General features: G+C 39.5%; 1 protein-coding gene across 1 annotated transcript; it reads left to right on the top strand.

The window, feature by feature from the left end:
- The first annotated feature begins 209 nt into the window (after positions 1–209).
- On the top strand, positions 210–20,163 carry lg22h10orf67 (linkage group 22 C10orf67 homolog). The gene is made up of 16 exons (XM_046322365.1): positions 210–525; positions 794–914; positions 1,945–2,088; positions 2,197–2,271; positions 2,518–2,670; positions 4,799–4,946; positions 6,048–6,106; positions 6,262–6,327; positions 9,687–9,752; positions 15,100–15,222; positions 15,329–15,417; positions 15,677–15,742; positions 15,911–15,998; positions 16,698–16,778; positions 16,862–16,955; positions 19,738–20,163. The coding sequence occupies exons 1-16, from the start codon at positions 440–442 to the stop codon at positions 19,857–19,859; spliced, it is 1,581 nt and encodes a 526-aa protein (XP_046178321.1). The 5' UTR covers positions 210–439; the 3' UTR covers positions 19,860–20,163.
- Positions 20,164–21,542: the final 1,379 nt, after the last annotated feature.

Below are 21,542 nucleotides of genomic sequence, written 5' to 3'. Positions count from 1 at the left end.
AATATATTTACATTGGGGTCCCTCTGGTGCCCAAAACCTCTTAAATGAGGGTCAACCATAACCTGCAGCCGAGACTGAACAAGCACTTGCGGTGGCAGTTTACACTAGTTACCATAGCAACAAAATCAAAATTGGCTCAGCCAGCCAGCCAGCCAGCCACAATGTGATGTACAAAAAATTAAAATAAGAATTGTTCGATAATCGTGGCTGGAGAGATTTGACACGTCTACCATTCAAATAACTAGCTCAATGACCATTTAAAGTAAATACGATAGAAACAAGTAGAAAATCATACCTGCTCCTGATGAGAGCTAGTTTCCCAGTTGTCCAAGTAGCTATAGCAACACCATAATCTGGAGTGGCAAAGACAAGCTAGCAAATCAACTAGCTAGCCAAGCAAGTGATTTTGAAACACAAAATCTGTCTGACATTCACGGCCATGAACCTCGTGTGTAAACAAAAAAAGATGTGTATGAATGAGGACGAAGAGGAGCTATTTTCTAAAGAAGTAGAGGAAATTCGCAAGTAAGTAGCTAGCTAATTAGCTAACGTTAGCCAAACAAGCTAGCTAGCTGTAACTTTTTTCTGTCACATGCACATTCTAACGGTACCCAGCTATCTCTCGACTCTCAATATTGGTAACGTTAGCTATCTTGGTTATCATATTGGGCAAGCACCTGTTCCATTTTTCTAAATATATTTTTTTTAATAATGATTGACATTGTTTTCTCCTCTGTTTGTTTTTTTGTCTGTCTAATTTACCTGTTTGTCTGCTGCGGCGCCTACTGTGGAGGTTTTCACTGGGGAATCAATTGAGGGTGGGATTCTTTGGTCCAGATGCTTCTGTCCAAACCGATGTCTCAGAATTACCCACTGTCAAGTTACTATCTGACCACACTGCTGAACTTATAAAGGTAGGTTACTTTAGTTTGTACATTGCTTGCCTATATAATAACTGTGTTTCTCCATACAATATATATAATAATATATGCCATTTAGCGGACGCTTTTATCCAAAGCGACTTACAGTCATGTGTGCATACATTCTACGTATGGGTGGTCCCGGGAATCGAACCCACTACCCTGGCGTTACAAGCGCCATGCTCTACCAACTGAGCTACAGAAGGACCACAATAAATGCACATGTTTATTACAAAATACAGATTCAATTTATACAATCGAAAAGTTTATATTTTCAAACAACTCCAATTATTAGTATTATCCTTTTTGATTTGGCTACGTACAAAAAAACACTGCAATCAGAAGAGCAACATAGAAAGTGAAACGCCACGCCTGAGTGACAGTGACTTGTGCATTCCTCTAGATTTGCTCAGTGTTTCAATTCACTCTGCATCCCCTTTCATCTCAACATTCCTATAACTTTAGGCCTAAATGCATGGCTCTTATATCTCCCCAGTCCCCCGCTGAGAGGGCATATGGAGGCTTTGTTCTGGGGAAGAAAATGTTAGCAAGGGCGCAGCAATGACTGCCCTTGCCTGCAGAGTTAAACAAATTGATTGGCAGGCTAGTAGATTTGTGGGGTATTCATTCTCCAAAGATTGAAAGTGATACCAATTCAACAAAGAAGGAACCAAAACAGAGTACAGTAGCTACTTCCTACTGATTCAAGCTGATTATGCTAGCTGCTGAGTTATAGTTATGTCCTTTGTGCTTTAAAAGAGCACAGTCTTGATGTGTTTGCCCCTTGTGTATTTGTCAAATTAAAGGCTATAATAGATAAGAACATTAAATTCATTGGGGAGGCCTATTCAATTTATTTGAACGGTGTAGACTAATCAAATCAAATCGATTTGATTTGATTTAAACTAAACAACATCTAGCTTACAGTATAAGAAGAAGATGCATTTCAGTTGCTGAATTGTGCTGGAATGTGCTTTGGCTCAACATGCCTACATGTTGACTAATCTCCCCCTTTGTTTGTTAGAATATGGATACCCTGAAAAAAGACATCTTTTTGAAAATAAAGTTCATACAGGCACACTATGAGTCCAAACTTCAGCAAGAGGCAGAGTCCTTGTATACCAGCATGAATGACAAAGTGAAGAGTTTGGAGAATCATCATAAGGAGGTGACAGATATTTAATTTGTACAATTTTTTTTGTTACATAAATAATTACCATGTTCTCAGTCAAATTGCATTATGCTTATAAACTAAACTAAACATTGTTTCATACAGAAAGTAAAAGTTATACGGAAAAGTTATCAACAACAATTCAATGATGCAATCCATGTGATCAGAGGCAGCTACCAGGTATGGACACATTAAGCCTAGTGTGTTACAACAATAACATGTTTCACTGTATATTGTCATAACTCTTATTGTATCCCAAATACAAAAGAGCATTGCATGTGTGCATGTCTCTATCACCAAGTTTTTATATACTTTCAAAATATATTGACTGTGTATTTCAAGCATTTCGCTACACCCACAATAACATCTGCTAAACATGTGTATGCGAACAATAACATTTGATTTGACTGTGTTGTTTTATTTCAGAATTACTACCTTAAAAAGGGAGAAAATGTAGCTGCTGTTGCTAGTGAGACAGGAAGACTGAAAGATCTGATGAATGAGATCCAAGAGAAGAACTTGAGGATCACGTGTATGAGTGAACAGCTGAGGGAATATGAGGAGAGAGTCTTCACACAGGTAGGCTGGGATCAGTGTGTTCTTCACTTTGCCCACTTACTCTAGTGATGTGAGTCACATATTGTATTTTGTCTTATCCTAATTATATTCCAAATTAAGAAGTTAAAGAATTAAGAATATTCAAAGGTTCTGCTAGAGCTGCCAGTGGTGAACAATAGTTAATCATGGTTAGATAAAAATGCATTCAAGGGAGGGGTGGTGATATACACACCTTTTGTTTGACCAAAAGGTATTCATTTCTCATCAGTCATACCTTTTATGTGGTGAGTGACACCCCCCCAGAAATCAACATTAATTAGATATTTAGTGTTACAAGATGAGGTGTATTCCCCTAATTGCCTTGTTTTAATGAGGCCGGGCAGCCCCTCACTCTATCTCTCGATTCCTCTCTCGCCCCTCAGTATTTTAGTTTTGTCCAACACAAGTGGGACTCTACTGTAGGCAGATGGCAGGGAGCGTAGTCACACAAAACCAGCTCTCTCAAAGTGAAACAGATGACTGCAGCTCTGGAGAATCGCTCCTTTGTTCTTTGTGCTAATGAGAGTGGTCACGGCCATGGGAGAACCGCATGGCTAATCACTCGTAGTTACCACTCTACGGCAGATGGTGGAGCCAGAGGTAAAGGAAGTAGCGTTTCTTCTTCAATCGCAGTGGAAACAGTCCCAGTCAGCCATGCAGTGTTTTGGGTTTTAGATACAGCTGTGTAGAGAGAACCAGAGACAGAGGGAACCCCCATAAAACAAGGAAAATGTGTGTTTATTGCTGTCACTCATAGTTAGTTAACTTTATCTTGGATGGGGAGAGAGACGAGGGGATGGATGGTGTTTGGTGGTGCATGAAGAGGTGATCATTTGTTGATGCCGATCGGGTCGGGGCTGTGCCATGGAACGGTGCCCAGGCTGATTACAGAGAGGACCAACTGGGTAATCCTCTGTAGCATGACATGTAGCTTAGCCTAACGCGGCGTCAAAACTGCAGTGTCACACGCAACGCAAGCACTCCTAACCTTATAATCCCTCTAAATAGTTTTTCCATTATTTGATTAATGCTGATACAGCATAATAGTTTAGTCCATAGATTGCATACAGTTCCTGATAAGGTCAAGCTTATGAAGCATGGCTAACTGTGTGTTTCCTTTTTAATTCAAATGTGTCTTTTGGCAAACCTGGATGTATTGGGTGGCTCTCTGTTACAAAAATCTATTGAATTCACACAGTTTTGGCATCATTCCAACTGAAACAAAAAGGCATTCATATTATTTTTAAAAGTTAGATTTCTTTACTCAAATATGACCCCTGCTCACAAAAGTACTGTCTTCTTTCATTATAAAACAAGAGGAGGAAACAAAACAAGGGAAAAGCAGGGTGGGGGGGGACCTTGAAGCTTTGAAAGCCTTTGAACGCCTGCACACTGCACAGTCCTAAGTGTGACAGGCATGCAAAAGCCCTGTTAATGTCCAGGGCATGAATGGTGGCTGCAGCACAAAGTGGAGAGGGCCAACTGCGTGGATATCACAGGAACCTGATGGGCTCCATGCGGCTCCCAGTCTGCAAACTTCACTGCTCTGACATGTGATGTGATCCTGGTGACACTGGCAGCGCTGCCACTGAGGGAAGACACAAAGGCAACAAGCCCCCCCCCCTGGAAGCTGTGCACTCTTCAAACCCCCTGGTGTTGCCCAACCATACTCCCCCAGTCTCCCCCCTCAGCCCTGCCTAGTTACAGGCAGCGGTTGTTAGAGACCAGGGCCCAGACCGTGGGTGGAAAGGCCCAGCTGCCGCTTTGGACTTCCAGAATAAATTGACCTGAATGACAGGGGCACGCAAACAGTATGATATGTATTATCCCTGTCAATAAAAATGTCCCCATGAATTATGGTCTTTGTATATAATGTACTGCCTTCTTTCTTCTGGGCAAAGAGGGGTGAAAAAAAAACTCATGGCCGGAGTTCTTTTTTGTGTGTCTCGGCTTTTTATTATTCAGGGGGAAATCGAAGGAGGCAGAAAGTTGTACGATTGCTTTGTTTCTGAAAATGACTCATACTTGCCACGCTGCTTGAGCAGTGTGCCTTTTGTTTTGCGGATTAAAGCAAAAAGGTTAAAAAGGAGTTGTCATTTTTTTTCTTCAGATTAGCTGTGAGTCTGTGGATGACCCGGATAAAGAATGGCTGAGACAAGAGAATCAAAAGCTACAAGATGACATTGACTCCATGCACATTGTCATGGACCAGGTCCGCAATTCCTTGGAGGCTAAAGAGCAGCAGTTGGAAGATCTAGGTATTGTGGGGATTCTTTTCATTTTTGTAACAAATCCTATTCCCTGCAGTTTTTTAAGACCTGCTTATTGAAATGTTATAGGATTTAAGATGTTAAGTCATAGAATCTGGACCATAAAATCCATATTGATGTCATTCTGTGACTCAATAACTATGTTAAACTGTTTAGTGTAATTGATAAATCTTTACTTTTTAACCCCATATGTAAACTTCCTACATCAATTGCCGTTTCAACTAGGCTAATCATGTGCCCCCTGCAGCAGATATTGTCTGGAAACATGAGCTAATAACTCACAGTTTGGCAGCCATTGGTCAGATTGTAATGTTTGGCCATCCAGTCCACAGTGTGGGAGTCCTTCAAGAGAAAGTAAACAGTGCACAGGTGTATTTTCAAGGATCAGCGTTTTATCTCTCTAAATGTTTGATGTTCATTAATTGCTTATGTAACTTAGGTAACCATCTGAATATGTTCCCCCGGATGTATAGATACAAACGAAGCACAAACATATCTCACCTGATAAAATGTGATAGCGCCAAGGCCTCCGTTGACTGCTACATGTTACATTTCATATCGGATGGGGTTTTGAAGAGGGCACATCTCATTAATATGACCTTAACCATATTCTTAAAATGTGGTGTGTGGTGTCTGGCCAAAGAGCATTTCCTCTTTTATATGTTGTTCATTCAAATCAAGTAAGTATTTTGTATGTGCTGTGACTAACTACAAGAGCTTTATCTGAAGAAGTTGGGTGCAAAGTTTGCAAACCCACACTTGCTCCTTGAACTTAGTGTTTTAGGTCACCAGAGGAACAGTTGGTGGCAGGCCAAGCTCATCAAGGGTGGAATGCCAGGTCAGAACCTTGTCAGGACCCAGGCCACACTGGATTCAAGTGTACTTTCTCAGGCCACCGCCGTAACTCAATGGGACGTGGATGGACGTCATGTCACACTACTCTCTCAAACTCCAACAACCCTGTCTCTTAGGCCTACCCTCCCCTTCCACCCTATTCCTCTGATAGTCTGAAACCAGATGAAAGTGGGAGTGTTTCCTGTCTCTTGCTATCCATCTCAGATAACCAGTGCTCTTTTTACTTTTTTTCAGCACATAATCTAAACGATGTGAAAGCAAAGTTAGAGGATGAGAAAAAAGCCCTGCAAAAGGTACATGCAACAATGGTTATTTTGCAACTATGCATAAAGCAAAACATGTATGTACATGTAAAGCAAAAAGGATTACCGTGCATTGTTTTGTATAAAGTGGAGCGAATTAGGAGAAATGCTTACGGTGAACCTCCCTCCCCCCATTTTAATTCTAGATGACCAGTGACTATGATCATCTGAAAGTACAACTCAGCATTGAGAAGGACACCGCCAGAAACAAGGTAAGCATCCTTTCCCTTGTCACCAGTCTTTACGACCTCCAAGTGAGTCAATGTTGAATTTGGCTGGTGAGAAAACTATGTTTACAAAACATGTCTCAAAGTTCTCTACCCTCAACCCTGCCCATGCTGAACTGCTGTTCTATCCACATTACATGGCCTAAGAGGCAATCTTCCTGCCAGTGTTTGCAGTCCACTCATATAGAGTGGGAAAAAAGCATTGCTAGCATATGCCAGGTAAGACAAGAGTCCTGATATATTTCAGTGCAGGTGAATGTTCTGTTAGTTTTGTCATCAAAATGGAAGGATGCCGACACATTGCTGCGTCTCTCTTACTGTAAAGCAACTGGTAAGTGGAGGAAGACAATCTAAATGGTTTTATGAGGTATTATCAAGCTTTCACTGAGAAAACAAAGGTTAATATTTGACACAGTAGTGTGGTTCCATTGGCACAACATTTGGCGAATGGGCCTTGAAGGCCATGCTTTAATGTGTTGGGTTAGGATTATTTATCATTCTTTATTGATACTGTAAAGGTAGATGATCTGTTTAACAGTCATATGTGGTGTGAAAAATGGAATTCTGCCAGATCATTTTACTGAATTGTGCTTGAAATTATAGAAATTGTGCAAGTTCTACTCTTCATGCATGTCAACTCTTTTGAACAGCTCTACCCTACAGTATATATTTATTGGTTATTTAAAGGGCCTACCAGGTGTCGTATTGATTTAGTCAATGTAGAAAAATACATTCTTACAAAACAACTACACCCTTGGCATTTTCATTTACAGAAGGTAGCGATCATTGCCCACATAAATGGGTGATGTGGATTGTTGATAAAGCAAATATACCAGTCATAGTTGTTTTTCTCAGCCCCTTCTCTTTTCACTTTAAAGATACTAATCAGCAGTGGTAGAATCTAAAAGCTAACACTTCTTGTGCTACTCTAGCACTCAATTTGGTCACTTCTAACACACTTTATTGAATGCCTTGCCCTGACCCCATAGGGTTGCTAGGATACTTACTTTAATAAGATTAAAATTAAGTCTCACCGCATTGATTATTGTAATTAACTGCGCACCGATAAAAATAAAATATTCATTGTATAAGGTATAAATTATTTGTTAATTTGTCACTGAATACTTGAGATTTACTACAGGCCTTCTCCTCCCTCTAATCATAGTTTTCTTTGGACATACAAAACAATTGTCCATCTAAAGGATGCATTATTAGTATCCAGTAATAACCTAGGTCATTTTGGGACCTGTAGGTGCAATGGTTCAAATAAAAGTGAACATCAGAGAAAGCACTCAGTAAAAGGAATCTGAACATAGATACTGGGCTTCATCATAATCAAAACAAACACTAATTGACGATCTTGGTCAGAGGATGATCACCATTAGAAATACAGCAACAAAAAAAGATTGGTTAGAGATCAAAAGTGTGGCTCGTTGATAGACCCTGTTCTCTTCACTTCAATAAACACCAAACAGCCAGGGATGAGTAGAGGTTAATGGTGTGTGGAGCAGATGGTGTGTATCCAAACTCCTTCTAAGGAGCAGCTTTAGTTAAAGACTTCTAATAAAGATGTCCTTAATGTAATTTCAATCATCAGTCAAAAGGATTATACATATTTAGTGTAACAATTCAAATCCCCCTCTTTTCAAATGTCTTTGTTACCGGGCCTTTTGTACCCTTCCTGTGACTGACAAACTCAATGTTAAGTGCTACTATAGTGTTTATGCATAAAAATTTTAAATGAAAAAAAAGAGGACGTTTTTCCACATTATTTTGCTGACTTTGATCAATGAAGCAGAACATTTGCTTCTTCCATAGCTGTAGGGCCCCAAGGGAGAGACTTCCAATGGGAGGCCAAAGCCTAGCCGCTGAAAGCCCAGCTGGGTGTAAGCTTCAGCTACCCGTCAAGACTCACTCTCTCATCCCTGAATGTCACAATCACATAGAACACCAACAGTACATTGGCTTGCATCAAGGATAAATTATACAAAACATCTGTACTTGTGGGAACATCATTTTATTTTAACAGAAATGTATATGGAGCTATAAGGTGACATTTTCATCACGCAAAAGAGCACAGATCTGTGCAAAAGCTACCGTAAAACTCATAATCTGCAGCACAATTACCTTTTTAACTGTTTGATAAGGAGAGGATTATTTAAGTTTAGTCAACTCAAGTTTAAACTGTGGGAGTCATGGGATGCAACTGAAGCAATCAAGAGTTAGAGTTTGGAACTCGCATGTAATAATATGTCATCCTGACCCGTGTATTGCTCATGCAAAAATGTCGCTCACAGTATATGGAAGGGCACCATGGGAGGAATTCTTGTCCATGTCCCATAACCTTTTCACTGTGGGACCCTGTACCAATTCTAGGCCGGGTGTGATGTGGACAGTCATGAAAGCAGGGTAGCGATACGTCAATCATACAGGCAGGTGCAATCTGGCATCTAGCTTACCCTGTCAGGGCTCTACAGTGCAACCATTTGGCATGTATGCTACAGCATTAACTAGCTAACTAAGTACAGAACCTGGTAACCACAGATGAATGTTATCATAATCCTTGTGGGAACTTTACCAGTAGTGTGCAAACACTTGGTGGCACAGAAAGAAAGGAAAAGGGAAGAGCTTCTTCAGTGGATGTAGCTAAGATTCATGATATAGGCCTTATATAGGCTATATCTCAATCTTAAAAATCTATTCTTCTGGTGCTCCTAAACCCAGTGTTTTGTCATTACTGGCAATTCTTATCATTAATACCTCAAGTATGTTTTGATTGTGCTCTTATTTATTTGTATGCTCCTACGATTTTTTTAAACTTAAGAGCAACTGTGCTCCTTGTAAAAAATGTCAGCGTAGAATCCTGCCTGTGGGTCCTGTCTTGCTCTACCCACATTATTGTTGTGCTGAATGATCTTCGTGTCCACCCACAGTGTCTTTAGAGGGCTCTTCATTCAATGCAACTGAAGAAACTTCTATCCTGGGTGTTGATTCTACACAATAGCATTTAACAAACACCTATCAAGGAATCAAGGCCTTCAGTGTCCTTTTTAACTAAATTGAATCATTTTCATTGGCTTGGTTTTAAAAAAAAAAACTTTTGTAAAGTGCTTTATCGCTAAAATCATTATCTGAAAAAGTACTTACAGAACAAACCACAGTGTCATCATTTTACTCTCGTAATCTCTTCAGATGATAATCATGTGTTGCTAATGAATGATATTCAATGAATTTCTCAAGACTAGATCGATAAATCATTTGGTACTGTTTTATCATTCAGAAAATGTATTTTAAGGAAAATAGGATTGTTTTCTCTGTAATAACCTGGTTTATTAATTTCACAGATGAAGTCGCTAAAAGAAGAGCTGGAAAAAGAAATACAAGTCATTGAAGACTTCCGGAAGAGTGAGGTAAGTAACTGACATGACCTGGCTGCACACGTTTCGTGAGTCGTGGAAGCCGCCATTATATTTCCAAATTCCCTACAGGTAAAAACGTGCCACGGTCAAGTGCTGCTATCAGTGTCAGGATGTTTAGAAGTCTGGGTCTCTCCGGTGAAGGACAGTTAGTTCATCAGTGCAGACATTAGGCTCATAAAGCAAAGAGAGGGGATAATGTGCGCACGTGTTCTCTCTGTCCTATTGATTTTAGTCATGGGAGTTGGGTTAAAATACAACCTGTTCCACATAAGTCAACAGCGAAGTGAAATCATCAACGAAGTAAGTGTCTGTCGTGGCACTATTTCGAGACGACACAAGGAATGTGTAGGCAACGCCTTTTTATTTCAGTTTCAGAAACATAAAACAAAAAGTGCTGAATGTTGCAACTTTAAAGTCCGCAAGCCTCATTATGGCATAACAACATATTGCTTCTACACTCACATTACCACAGCTGGATTTATTGACAGCACAAAATCTATACTTTGTTATAATTGTTCTAAATCATTTTGACACCCAGTTTGATACCCCCACACACACACACGCACACACACACACACACACACACCTACCTACCTCACCACCGCTACTATATTGACTATACAGTTTACTCAACAATAAAGCTGAAGCACTTCAGCAACATATCACTCCCACTTTTTCTTATTCATCCCTTGGTCTGGGGGGAGGATGGGTATTATTCTGTCAACACACTGATCACATAGAGCCAGACAGCTCGTGTGTGTGTGTGTGTGTGTGTGTGTGTGTGTGTGTGTGTGTGTGTGTGTGTGTGTGTGTGTGTGTGTGTGTGTGTGTGTGTGTGTGTGTGTGTGTGTGTGTGTGTGTGTGTGTGTGTGTGTGTGTGTGTGTGTGTGTGTGTGATGCATGCAGCTGACACAACACGCTGATGGCTGGAGTAGATTGGCTAGCCTGATTTAATGGGCCACCACAATGAGTGGTTGAAAGTCCACTTCATAAACAATGACTTAACAATACAGGGACCATAGAGCCTGACCAAGTTTTTTTAATGGAAAATATGTACTGTCTCATCCTACTCAGGCCATGGTCTACCAGTTGACAAGTTTGCTCTGGGTCCTGCTATTTTATATGGATTCAGTGCAATGAGCTGAGTTGTCTGTTAGGCACCAACAGTCATACAAGACGATTTTGCCGGGAGGTTTTCTCAGTACCTAAATGGTTATAAAAGAAAGAAAAATCAATGATGATCAAACTGGAAAATGTTATGGATTCACAGTTGAAGTCAGAAGTTTACATACACTTAGGTTGGAGACATTAAAACTCGTTTTTCAACCACTCCACAAATTTCTTGTAAACAAATTATAGTTTTGGCAAGTCGGTTAGGACATCTATTTTGTGCATGACAAATAATTTTTTCAACAATTGTTTACAGACAGATTATTTCACTTATAATTCACTGTATCACAATTCCAGTTGGTCAGAAGTTTACATACACTAAATTGACTGTGCCTTTAAACAGTTTGGAAAATTCCAGAAAATGATGTCATTGATTTAGAAGCTTCTGATAGGCTAATTGACATCATTTGAGTCAATTGGAGGTGTACCTGTGGATGTATTTCAAGGCCTACCTTCAAACTCAGTGCCTCTTTGCTTGACATCATGGGAAAATCAAAAGAAATCAGCCAAGACCTCAGAAAACAAATTGTAGACCTCCACAACTCTGGTTCATCCTTGGGAGCAATTTCCAAACGCCTGAAGGTGCCACATTCATCTGTACAAACAATAGTACTCAAGTCTAAACACAATGGGACCATGCAGCCGTCATACCGCTCAGGAAGGAGACGCGTTCTGTCGCCTAGAGATGAACGTACTGCGAAAAGTGCAAATCAATCCCAGGACAACAGCAAAGGAAACCGGTACAAAAGTATTTATATCCACAGTAAAACGAGTCCTATATCAACATAACCTGAAAGGCCGCACAGCAAGGAAGAGACCACTGCTCCAAAACCGCCATAAAAATTCTGACTACGGTTTGCAACTGCACATGGGGACAAAGATCATACTTTTTGGAGAAATGTCCTCTGGTCTGATGAAGCAAAAATAGAACTGTTTGGCCGTAATGACCATCGTTATGTTTGGAGGAAAAAGGGGGATGCTTGCAAGCCGATGAACACCATCCCAACCTTGATGCATGGGGGTGCTTTGCTGCAGGAGGGACTGGTGCACTTCACAAAATAGATAATCTTCCTTCCTCATGATGCTATGTGGATATATTGGAGCAACATCTCAAGACATCAGTCAGAAAGTTAAAGCTTAGTCGCAAATGGGTCTTCCAAATGGACAATTACCCCCAAGCATACTTCCAAAATTGTGGCAAAATGGCTTAAGGACAACAAAGTCAAGGTGTTGGAGTGGCCAGCACAAAGCCCTGACCTCAATCCTATAGAACATTTGTGGGCAGAACTGAAAAGGCATGTGCGAGCAAGGAGGCCTACAAACCTGACTCCATTACACCAGCTCTGTCTGGAGGAATGGGCCAAAATTCAAGCTTGTGGAAGGCTACCCGACACGTTCGACCCAAGTTAAACAATTTAAAGGCAATGCTACCAAATACTAATTGAGTGTATGCAAACTTCTGACCCACTGGGAATGTGATGAAAGAATTAAAAGCTGAAATAAATCATTCTCTCTACTGTTATTCTGACATTTCACATTCTTAAAATAAAGTGGTGATCCTAACTGACCTAATACAGGGAATCTTTACTAGGATTAAATGTCAGGAATTGAGAAAAACTGAGTTTAAATATATTTGGCTAAGGTGTATGTAAACTTCCGACTTCAACTGTATATGGTAAGGTATTCTTGTTATGGCCTGGTGCTTTATCCAAGCTGCTGAGGCTGGCTGTAGGCTACATCCTGTTGTTAAACACCTACCCCTTTTCTCCCTTTCTAAAGACAATGAGTTTCTGAAAGGTGACTAGAAGGCCTTCCTTTCTTTTTCTCTCAAACTGAGAAGAATGGAAACCCCATCCTGACATCCTTGTCTTAACTAGACTAACAACACAGCTATAATACACCCACCACTCACCATGGCAAATCTTAGTCTTTCCCTATTCATTCATTTCCACATAGGAACCAACTGGCTCTCTGTCTCAAGCCATTATAATGAGTCCTGAGTTAGTCCTTCAGATTATGGGAACATACTCTTAAAGACACAATATTTAACATTTTCTGCTGTTTAATGAGCATTTAAAGGAATAATTATTGAGGAATATAACTTAATGATTTTATGAGCATACATATCCCCAGCCCCACCCCTCTGCTTACAGAACAAAGTGGCAGGGTTAGGCTATTGATATTACAGATGCCTTTTTGATACAAAAGACAACCAGATATGTCTTGAGAGTCAGAATTTGGTCTTTGAGGACTCTCAGTTTCTTAAGAAAAGCCGATGTCCGGCAGTGACCTGACTTGACCTGACCTTCACACGCCCCAGACCATGTGCACTAAATCAGCTAACATGGCCATTCACAATGCTGCCTTAGGTTCTGATTATAACGGCCACAAGTTTGTTTAAAGCAACCATTGTTAGACCTGAGTTAGTGGGATGACTCAAAACATAGCCCCCCCCCCAGAGCCATATATATAGAGAGTTCGGCAAGGTTTTAGAACTGCTGCCATGTTAGTGCCTGTATTCTTGGAATGCTGGTAATATAACAACATGAGCGCCACCTACAATTCACTATAAAATGACCCTCTGTAAACATGCAAAACTGAGCAGCGATTTTAAGACATTTTTATTGATTCACGATAATGTGTATCCAAGTTTGTACTGTGTTGTGGTGTTAACAAATTGCATATCTGCTTCACTGAATATCTTCATAGGTGTTCTAAAAACTATCAGAGATACAAAATTTTAAAAAGCAAAATGCGTTTATAGCAATAGCTATAGAGGAGAAAGTGACGTTCCTGGAATGTTCAGACAGAAAGCTCATTAGCCAAACTCTCGCTCTCTCTCCCTCTCTCTCTATAGGGGATAGGATATAGGATCATGTATATACACTACTGTTCAAAAGTTTGGGGTCACTTAGAATTGTCCTTGTTTTTGAAAGAATTGTCCTTGTTTTTGAAAGAAAAGTACATTTTTGTCCATTTTAAATAACATGAAATTGATCAGAAATACAGTGTAGACATTGTTAATGTTGTAAATGACTTTTGTAGCTGGAAAAGGCTGATTTTTAATGGAGGCCCATTATCAGCGAACATCACTCCTGTGTTCCAATAGCACGTTGTGTTAGCTAATTCAAGTTTATAATTTAAAAATGCTAGTCGATCATTAGAAAACCCTTTTGCATTTATGTTAGCACAGCTGAAAATTGTTGTTCTGATTTAAAGAAGTAATAAAACTGTCCTTCTTTAGACTAGTTGAGTATCGGGAGCATCAGCATTTGTGGGTTCGATTATAGGCTCAAAATGTCCAGAAACAAAGAACTTTCTTCTGATACTCGTCTGTGTATACTTGTTCTGAGAAATGAAGGTTATTCCATGTGAGAAATTGCCAAGAAACTGACGATCTCGTACAATGCTGTGTACTACTACCTTCACAGAACAGCGCAAACTGGCCCTAACCAGAATAGAAAGAGGAGTGGGAGGCCCCAGTGGACAAGGAAAAGTACATTAGAGTGTCTAGTTTGAGAAACAGACACCAGTCTCAACATCAAAAGTGAAGAGGCGACTCTGGGATGCTGGCCTTCTAGGCAGAGTTGCAAAGAAAAAGCCATATCTCAGACTGGCCAATTAAAAGAAAAGATTAAGATGGGCAAAAGAACACAGACGCTGAACAGAGGAACTCTGGCTTGAAGGCCAGCATCCTGGAGTTGCCTCTTCACTGTTGACGTTGAGACTGGTGTTTTGCAGGTACTATTTAATGAAGCTGCCAGTTGAGGACTTGTGAGGCGTCTGTTTCTCAAACTAGACACTCTAATGTACTTTTCCTTGTGCACCGGGGCCTCCCACTCCTCTTTCTATTATGGTTAGAGCCAGTTTGCGCTGGCTCTAAACCTATCAATGTTATATTGAGTGGAATATGAATTCCAGTCATCCAAAATGCTGTAATAGAAATAAGGCCATGCTCATGAAAAAATTATCATCCTCCCTCGTCTTAAACGGCAACGACAGCACAGTACTATGTGACTCTGGGGGCCCCCCATTTTTTAAATTGAGTTTGAAAATGGATAAAACACACAAGGGCCTCCAGAATCCTATTGGTCCTTTTTTCACAACTGATGTTCAAGGGATAACAATGTGAGTTACCAAAACTGAATAGCCATGTTTTTTATTTCAGAAACTTGCTGTGGAAAAGGAAGTTAATGAGAAATTGAGTGCAGAGAAGGAGAAACAAAAAAGAGAACTGCTTGCTCAGGAGGCCGTCTTAAAAGCTCAAGCAGCAGAAGAACAACAACCTGTGGTAAGATTTGCTCTCCTCAATATCCATACATGACATGATTTATACTAAGCAGGAGAAGACAACCGCTGAACACATTATTGGAATCTTCACTAGTTTATTTCTATAGTTTCAGGTTGCTGTAGGGGGGGAGGAGTTGATCCAACAACTTAATGAGCTAAAAAAGATGGAGACCTTACAGAAACAAGAAATAGAGAAGTATGTATCTACTTTGTCTAATCTCATTTTGGGTTGGAAAGAAGGGACATGAATAGGTTAGACAATTACATGTTATAATGCATTATCTACTAGTATTACAGTGTTGATTGCAGTGTTAAAGATCAGCCTTGCTATAACACAATAATTTATAGTAGGATCACCTACCACGCTAATCTCAGTGCATGTCAGACTCCGTGCATCTGGCTCAACATGGGATTTAATTTGCTCACACTGTATTTTACTTTGTTGTTTACCAAAGACTCCAAAAGCAGTTGTTTCGCTGTAACGGAATATGGGAAAAGAAATTTGAGATTCTGAAGGCGAGGTATGTATGAATGTGTTTTAACTTTGACTTAGCGTATAGCAAATTGATCATAGAATGTCAATTGCATCTTTTATTCAATAATTTTTTTTTGGAGCCAGTTGACATTTTGTTTAATTATATTGAAATGTTGTTTTTGAGCAAATGTTTCTCTCAAACATCCATTGTAAGTTTCCATGCCATCAAAGATGAGATGTTCTTGCGACAGACGTTACAGCGGCAGGCAGCTTCACTGCAACATGCCTCAGTCAACTACATGGTGAGGACCAAACCATTCAAAGTGAGATTTTAGGATGGATCTTTAGGGATAGTGCATGTAAAGAGGTACCTTTATCCAAATGTATTAATATAAGGGCAGTACAGTGATCTGAAAAGAGCATGTAGTAGGGATACAGTATATTTCACTAACTATAATATTCAAACAATTACATGGGCTTTGGCATGATTTTTGTCAGTCAATTCCATGGCTCAATCACCAGAGGAAACCAACACCTGTGTAATACACACACACACACACACACGCACACACACACACGCACACACATGCACACACACACCCAGTCTTATTTTTCAAATGGGTACATCAGAACACACAGATCAGAGTTTAACAGGTGCAGCCCCATGAAGCCCGTCATTTAGTCCTTCATTGGATGTTGCTTAAGAATATTTATAGGTTTGGGTCCGGCTTTTTTGTTCGTTTCCCCCTCTTTTCCACACATGGCTGTTCACCATGAGCAGTCGATCATTAGAAAGACAGTTACGATGAAAGCCAAATTTGTTTCTCTAAAAGCTCACTGGTGTCAAGATTCAAACGCTATGGATATGAGCTGCACAGTGCTATACACTGATCACACTGCAAACCTATCACTCTAAGCATCAATGCAACCCATTGCAAACAGTAGCCTGCTCCAATTATAAAGATATCTTGTATTATGAATGTCTATTTTATTTCCTGTAGATGGACAGTGCTGGTTCTTACCAAAGTCCTGTGTACAATGGATTCAAAACGCCGAGCAGCTATGCCACAGGGACACCTCTGGTTTGTATCAAAAGGAAAAGGCAGAAATGTATTCTAACTTCTTGTGTGTTGGATTCTTTAGCTAAATGTGTTTTCTGTGTCAGCCCAACATAGGTACTGGAGGTTTTCAGAAGATAGACAGAACCGGTGAGATCATGGACATCAGTGTGTTGAGTGGCAGAAGAACAGATTGTTCAGGTAACTCATTTAACTGACTACTAGGACCAAATCCTAACCTGAGACATGCATTCATAACTCAAACTTTGAAGCTTAAGTTCCATTGTCATTGATGCAAGTATGTGCTTCTAATGTTTGGATTCAGCCCCAACATGTCAAATAAGAAATGACCTAAATACCTTTAGAAAAGACATTAAGGAATGGATTATTTCAGTATCCCTGAAGGTGTATTGTTTTCAATAAAGAGACGAAGTTACTACCTATATGCAAAGACCTATATTTCCTGTCTCAACACACAGTGTAACTTGCCTGATGAAAAATTACTTTGAGTTCATCTAGATACATGTCCATTTGCCTTTGGAAATGGATTACAGATGTATAGTTTTGGGATCCCTTGTTAACGTGGTATCAGGAGTGACAGAAACAGGAATCAACCTGGCTAAACTCCCTTTAATCTTCCTGTTTGTGCACTATTGACTTTCTGATAATTGGGATCCCCACTAATGAGCTTAGCAGACATGACTAGGCTGGATAAGTAGGAGCCTTAATTCCTTCTGTCAATATGAAAGCTCTCTCTCAGACAGAACTATCTGATGCACAGAAGCCAACAAATTAATCTGATAGATTACTCTGTCGTCCTGCTGAAATATGTAGCCTAAACAATCCAATAACCTGAGAACATATGTCTGTGTCATTAGGACTAGCTACTTCCTCCTTTCCCTTGAACACTTTTTAATGTCACAGATATGATATTATTCAAATGTCTTAGACAGCCCACTGTGTAACTTTTGGTTAAATGTATCCATTCAAATTCGATAGCAAACATGGATATACATTTTATAATTCATAGTTTATTATGATTAGCTGTATAACTGTTAGTTGTACTTGTGTTAATTCGTGTTTTCAGTGATTTTATATCAGGTCATTTATTTGTATATTGGTAAGTTTATTTGTATGCTTTGTGAGTTTTTATGACTTGGTCTAGCCCTGTCCAAGTGTCCATTGATACAGACCTAGCTTTGTGTGAGAGGTCCAAAGGGCCCGTTGATGCAATAGCGTAGAGTCAACATGTCTGACAAACAGCATGGTGGATGGAGGGTGACAAAGTTGAAAAGCCACTGGTCTTCAGACCGATTGGTCCGTGGGCAATGACCTCTACATCATGCATCCAGCCCCTGACTAAACCATGGGAATTTAGCCCATAGATCACCAATGACAGTCCATAATTGAAAACACTGTTGTCACACATCAGATTATGTGTATTCTGTGGGTCAGTAATCCAAGATGGTCTGAATGATTTTGGCCCTATATTGCACGCTCGTGCTCTGTGTCGTGCTCTTTGATTGCTGACCAGTTGAGTGGAAAAGGTTCACAAACTGAGTGGGTGGTGGGCTTCCAATAAACAAGGAACTTATATTAAATTGCTCATAATACAGGCTAAGCTTTAGGCAGTGATTTGAACTGTTTGTATAATTGTTGATCATATCTGTCACTTATACATTTGAAATAGGCCTAACTCTAGTTGTTCTTATTAATATAAATTCATATTATATTCATGCATATTGCTTTAAACATACTTTTGTCATTATTAGCAATAAGGACCCAGTGTTTGCTTGTAATCTGTATAACATTCCAATAATTTTTTTATCTAAACACATACAAGTTAATGGTATCTAAAACAAAATTGTAAAAGGGAACACATTTTATATTTTTATGGCAAGCTGTTTTAAAATGCTAAGTGAATTTACCCCCAAAAATATCCTCAATAATGGGTTGTTAGAAGAACATACACGGCTAATACATTTTGTCCGTCTTTGTCAGTGAATACGTCTGGCCCCCATATGCTTCAGTACAAAGCTATGTGAATAAGGCATTTACAAACCCAGGCCTACCGCATTAAACTCTATTACAATCTTTGTTCATGGTAAGTTATCAGTCTCAATTAATCACCTTCAACAATGGGACTTCTGATGTGTTCAAGCACCCTGAAACCTCTAGGTCAGTAGAAGGGCACATCAGAGCCCCGTTCTCAATTCAGCATCCTTTTCATTTTATTGCCTTTTCCATGTCTTAAAACATTGTTTATCTATATACAATTTTCATATTTTAATAACTACTACAAATATAAACAAGAAAATAAACCAAAAATATTAGAGAAAGAACCTAAATGTTCTTTATTCAAGGGCCTCATTGGCTTTCTAGTTAAGAAAAAGTATCCTAGTCACTCCCTAAGGACCATGTCCTCTGTGCTGCAATGTGAATGGTATTGTTATGGCCATTCCTCTGCTGTTGAAAGGGGGTAACCACTGGTTTGATTCAGTTACACGGTTTAGTAAAGTTCCCCCTCCCACTGCCTTGGGGTCTATGGAGCGTCCCTGACCTGTTTAGAATTGGCCAGGGAGATGTCATGTCGCCCCTCCCATGGGCAGTACCCAAATTCATGTTATTGGTTAAAAAAAATTACTTGGGATGGTGAAACCACTGCTTTTGAATCACAATTTGTTGAACCGGACAAGAAAAATACACATTGTAAAGGTGGGAATCAATCCACAAGGATGGATCAATAGTCCAGACTAAAAGTGTCAATGATCTTTGAAATAAGAAATAATACCCCCAAAAAAGGAAACATTTGTAAAATGCTTTACTGCACACATTGAGTTTCATTGCAAGATGATTCATCCTTCTCATGTCATCCTGTAGGTTTAGAACAATGATAATATCAGAATCCCAATAACAGTTGTTTTAACGGTTTGTCTTACAGCCCATGATGCCAATATATTAATGCCACATGATTTTATTCTAGAATCCCAGATGGAATCAGGAGATGAAGAGGAGCTGTGTGGAATTCTTCCTCTTCCTTGCCTTCTGTCCCATACCAGGCAAAGAGCATCCCTCACATCTGCAATCTGCACCCCTTCAAAATGACAAACCTATACCAACATTTATGCTCTACAGACAATTAAACAAATTAGAAAGTTACATACATATCTGATGCATTTCAGTAGCCTAAGGTTGCATTTACATAGGCAGCCCAATTCTGATCTTTTCCCCACTAATTGGTCTTTTGACCAATCACATCAGATCTTTTCACATCAGATCTTTTTCAGAGCTGATCTATTGGTCAAAATACCAATTAGTGAAAAAAGATAAGAATTAGTCTGCCTAATTTTTCTCTCTGCCCCATGCAATATTTGTACAGTTGCAGTAAATCAGTTTTAAAACAGCAATATTTTCTTTCATCCTCATTGGCAAAATGTGTAGAATTGTAGGAAGTTAACAGTTTTTTGTGGGGGAGGCTTGCTCAGACTTTGCTTGGGGGGCCTGCGAAACTGTGGTACACCACTAATCCAGCCAGCCACATCTCACTTTCCCAGGCTGCATTCAGAAAAAAAGCCAAACCCCCACAGTCCGCTGCTGCAGGCCCCTTTCATGCCAAACCTCATGACATTAAACGACAGGCTTAAAATCAATTAGCAATTTCTCCTTCAATTGGATGTCATTTATTACTGATGATGGTTAGAATATGACTCTTTCACTGTCTCACAGTCCTCTTTATAAACATTATGTGATTATACATTAACTTCTTGTTATTTTCAACAGTCCATCATTTGGTGACTTTAATAAGACACTTTTACATTCTAGCTGGTCATTCAGTAAAACACTATGGGCTGTAGGGTAACCATGTTGTCATAGAAACTGCTGGCATATATATTATGTCCCTTAAAAGTCTCAGGAGGGTTTCTTACTCAGGACGTTTGCCTCTTTCAGAGCTTCTGCATTGGTTGTAAGACAACAAAGTGGGGAATTTTTGTTGGACTTAAAGTAATTGCTTTCATTAAATGCTGGATAAATAGCAATTGCTGGTATGGTGGAGTCCAGCAGAGTTTCAGCATACAGGGTTAATCAGTAAGAGTAAGTGCTGGCTGGAAACCTTCCCAACACCATGGCTCTCAGCCATCTTAACAAGTCCTCAAGTTTATGGTCACTTAGTACAGAACTACCCAGTTCAAGCTTTACCATTTGATTCAACTCTTTGGAATAGAATGTGAAAAACTGATTGTTTATAGCATAAGTTGAATAGACCCACTGTCTGCAAGTTATACAATCCCTTCCAATTATAATAATATATGCATTTGTCATTATTGATTTACACCTTGCACCATCTTTTATTCAACCTATATAGTCTACTTTCCTGAATATATTTGAAGTATATATGGTAACTTTTTGTAAATATATAACAGTTCTTCCATTAAAATATTATCAGAATGTAAACCCGAACGTCTTGTCTTTTGCAATGTAACCATTTTGTTTTCACATAAAGCTGAATTTATCCGAAACGTTTTGTGCCACTTGAATCTCAGCTGCATTTGTCTTGCAAATGCATCCCTGCTGCGCAATGCTTAGAATAGGAAAAGAGATCAGTTGGACAGCAGTGAAGTTCAAACCAGCGAACAACTAAAGGGCCTGTTTCATAGATTTCCTTTTGTGAATATTAAAACGAGACCTGGTGAAAAATGATGCATGCTTTTACACTTCTGAAACCTGGCAACTGAGGGGAGAAAAAGAAACTTTGAAGAACTAAATCTTGGAGAACAAAAGAGCTGGACA

The sequence above is a fragment of the Oncorhynchus gorbuscha genome, linkage group LG22, assembly GCF_021184085.1.
Source record: "Oncorhynchus gorbuscha isolate QuinsamMale2020 ecotype Even-year linkage group LG22, OgorEven_v1.0, whole genome shotgun sequence".
Classification (NCBI taxonomy): domain Eukaryota; kingdom Metazoa; phylum Chordata; class Actinopteri; order Salmoniformes; family Salmonidae; genus Oncorhynchus; species Oncorhynchus gorbuscha.
The sequence above is the reverse complement of the archived record's forward strand: the minus strand, read 5'-3'. Positions and strand labels throughout refer to the sequence as shown.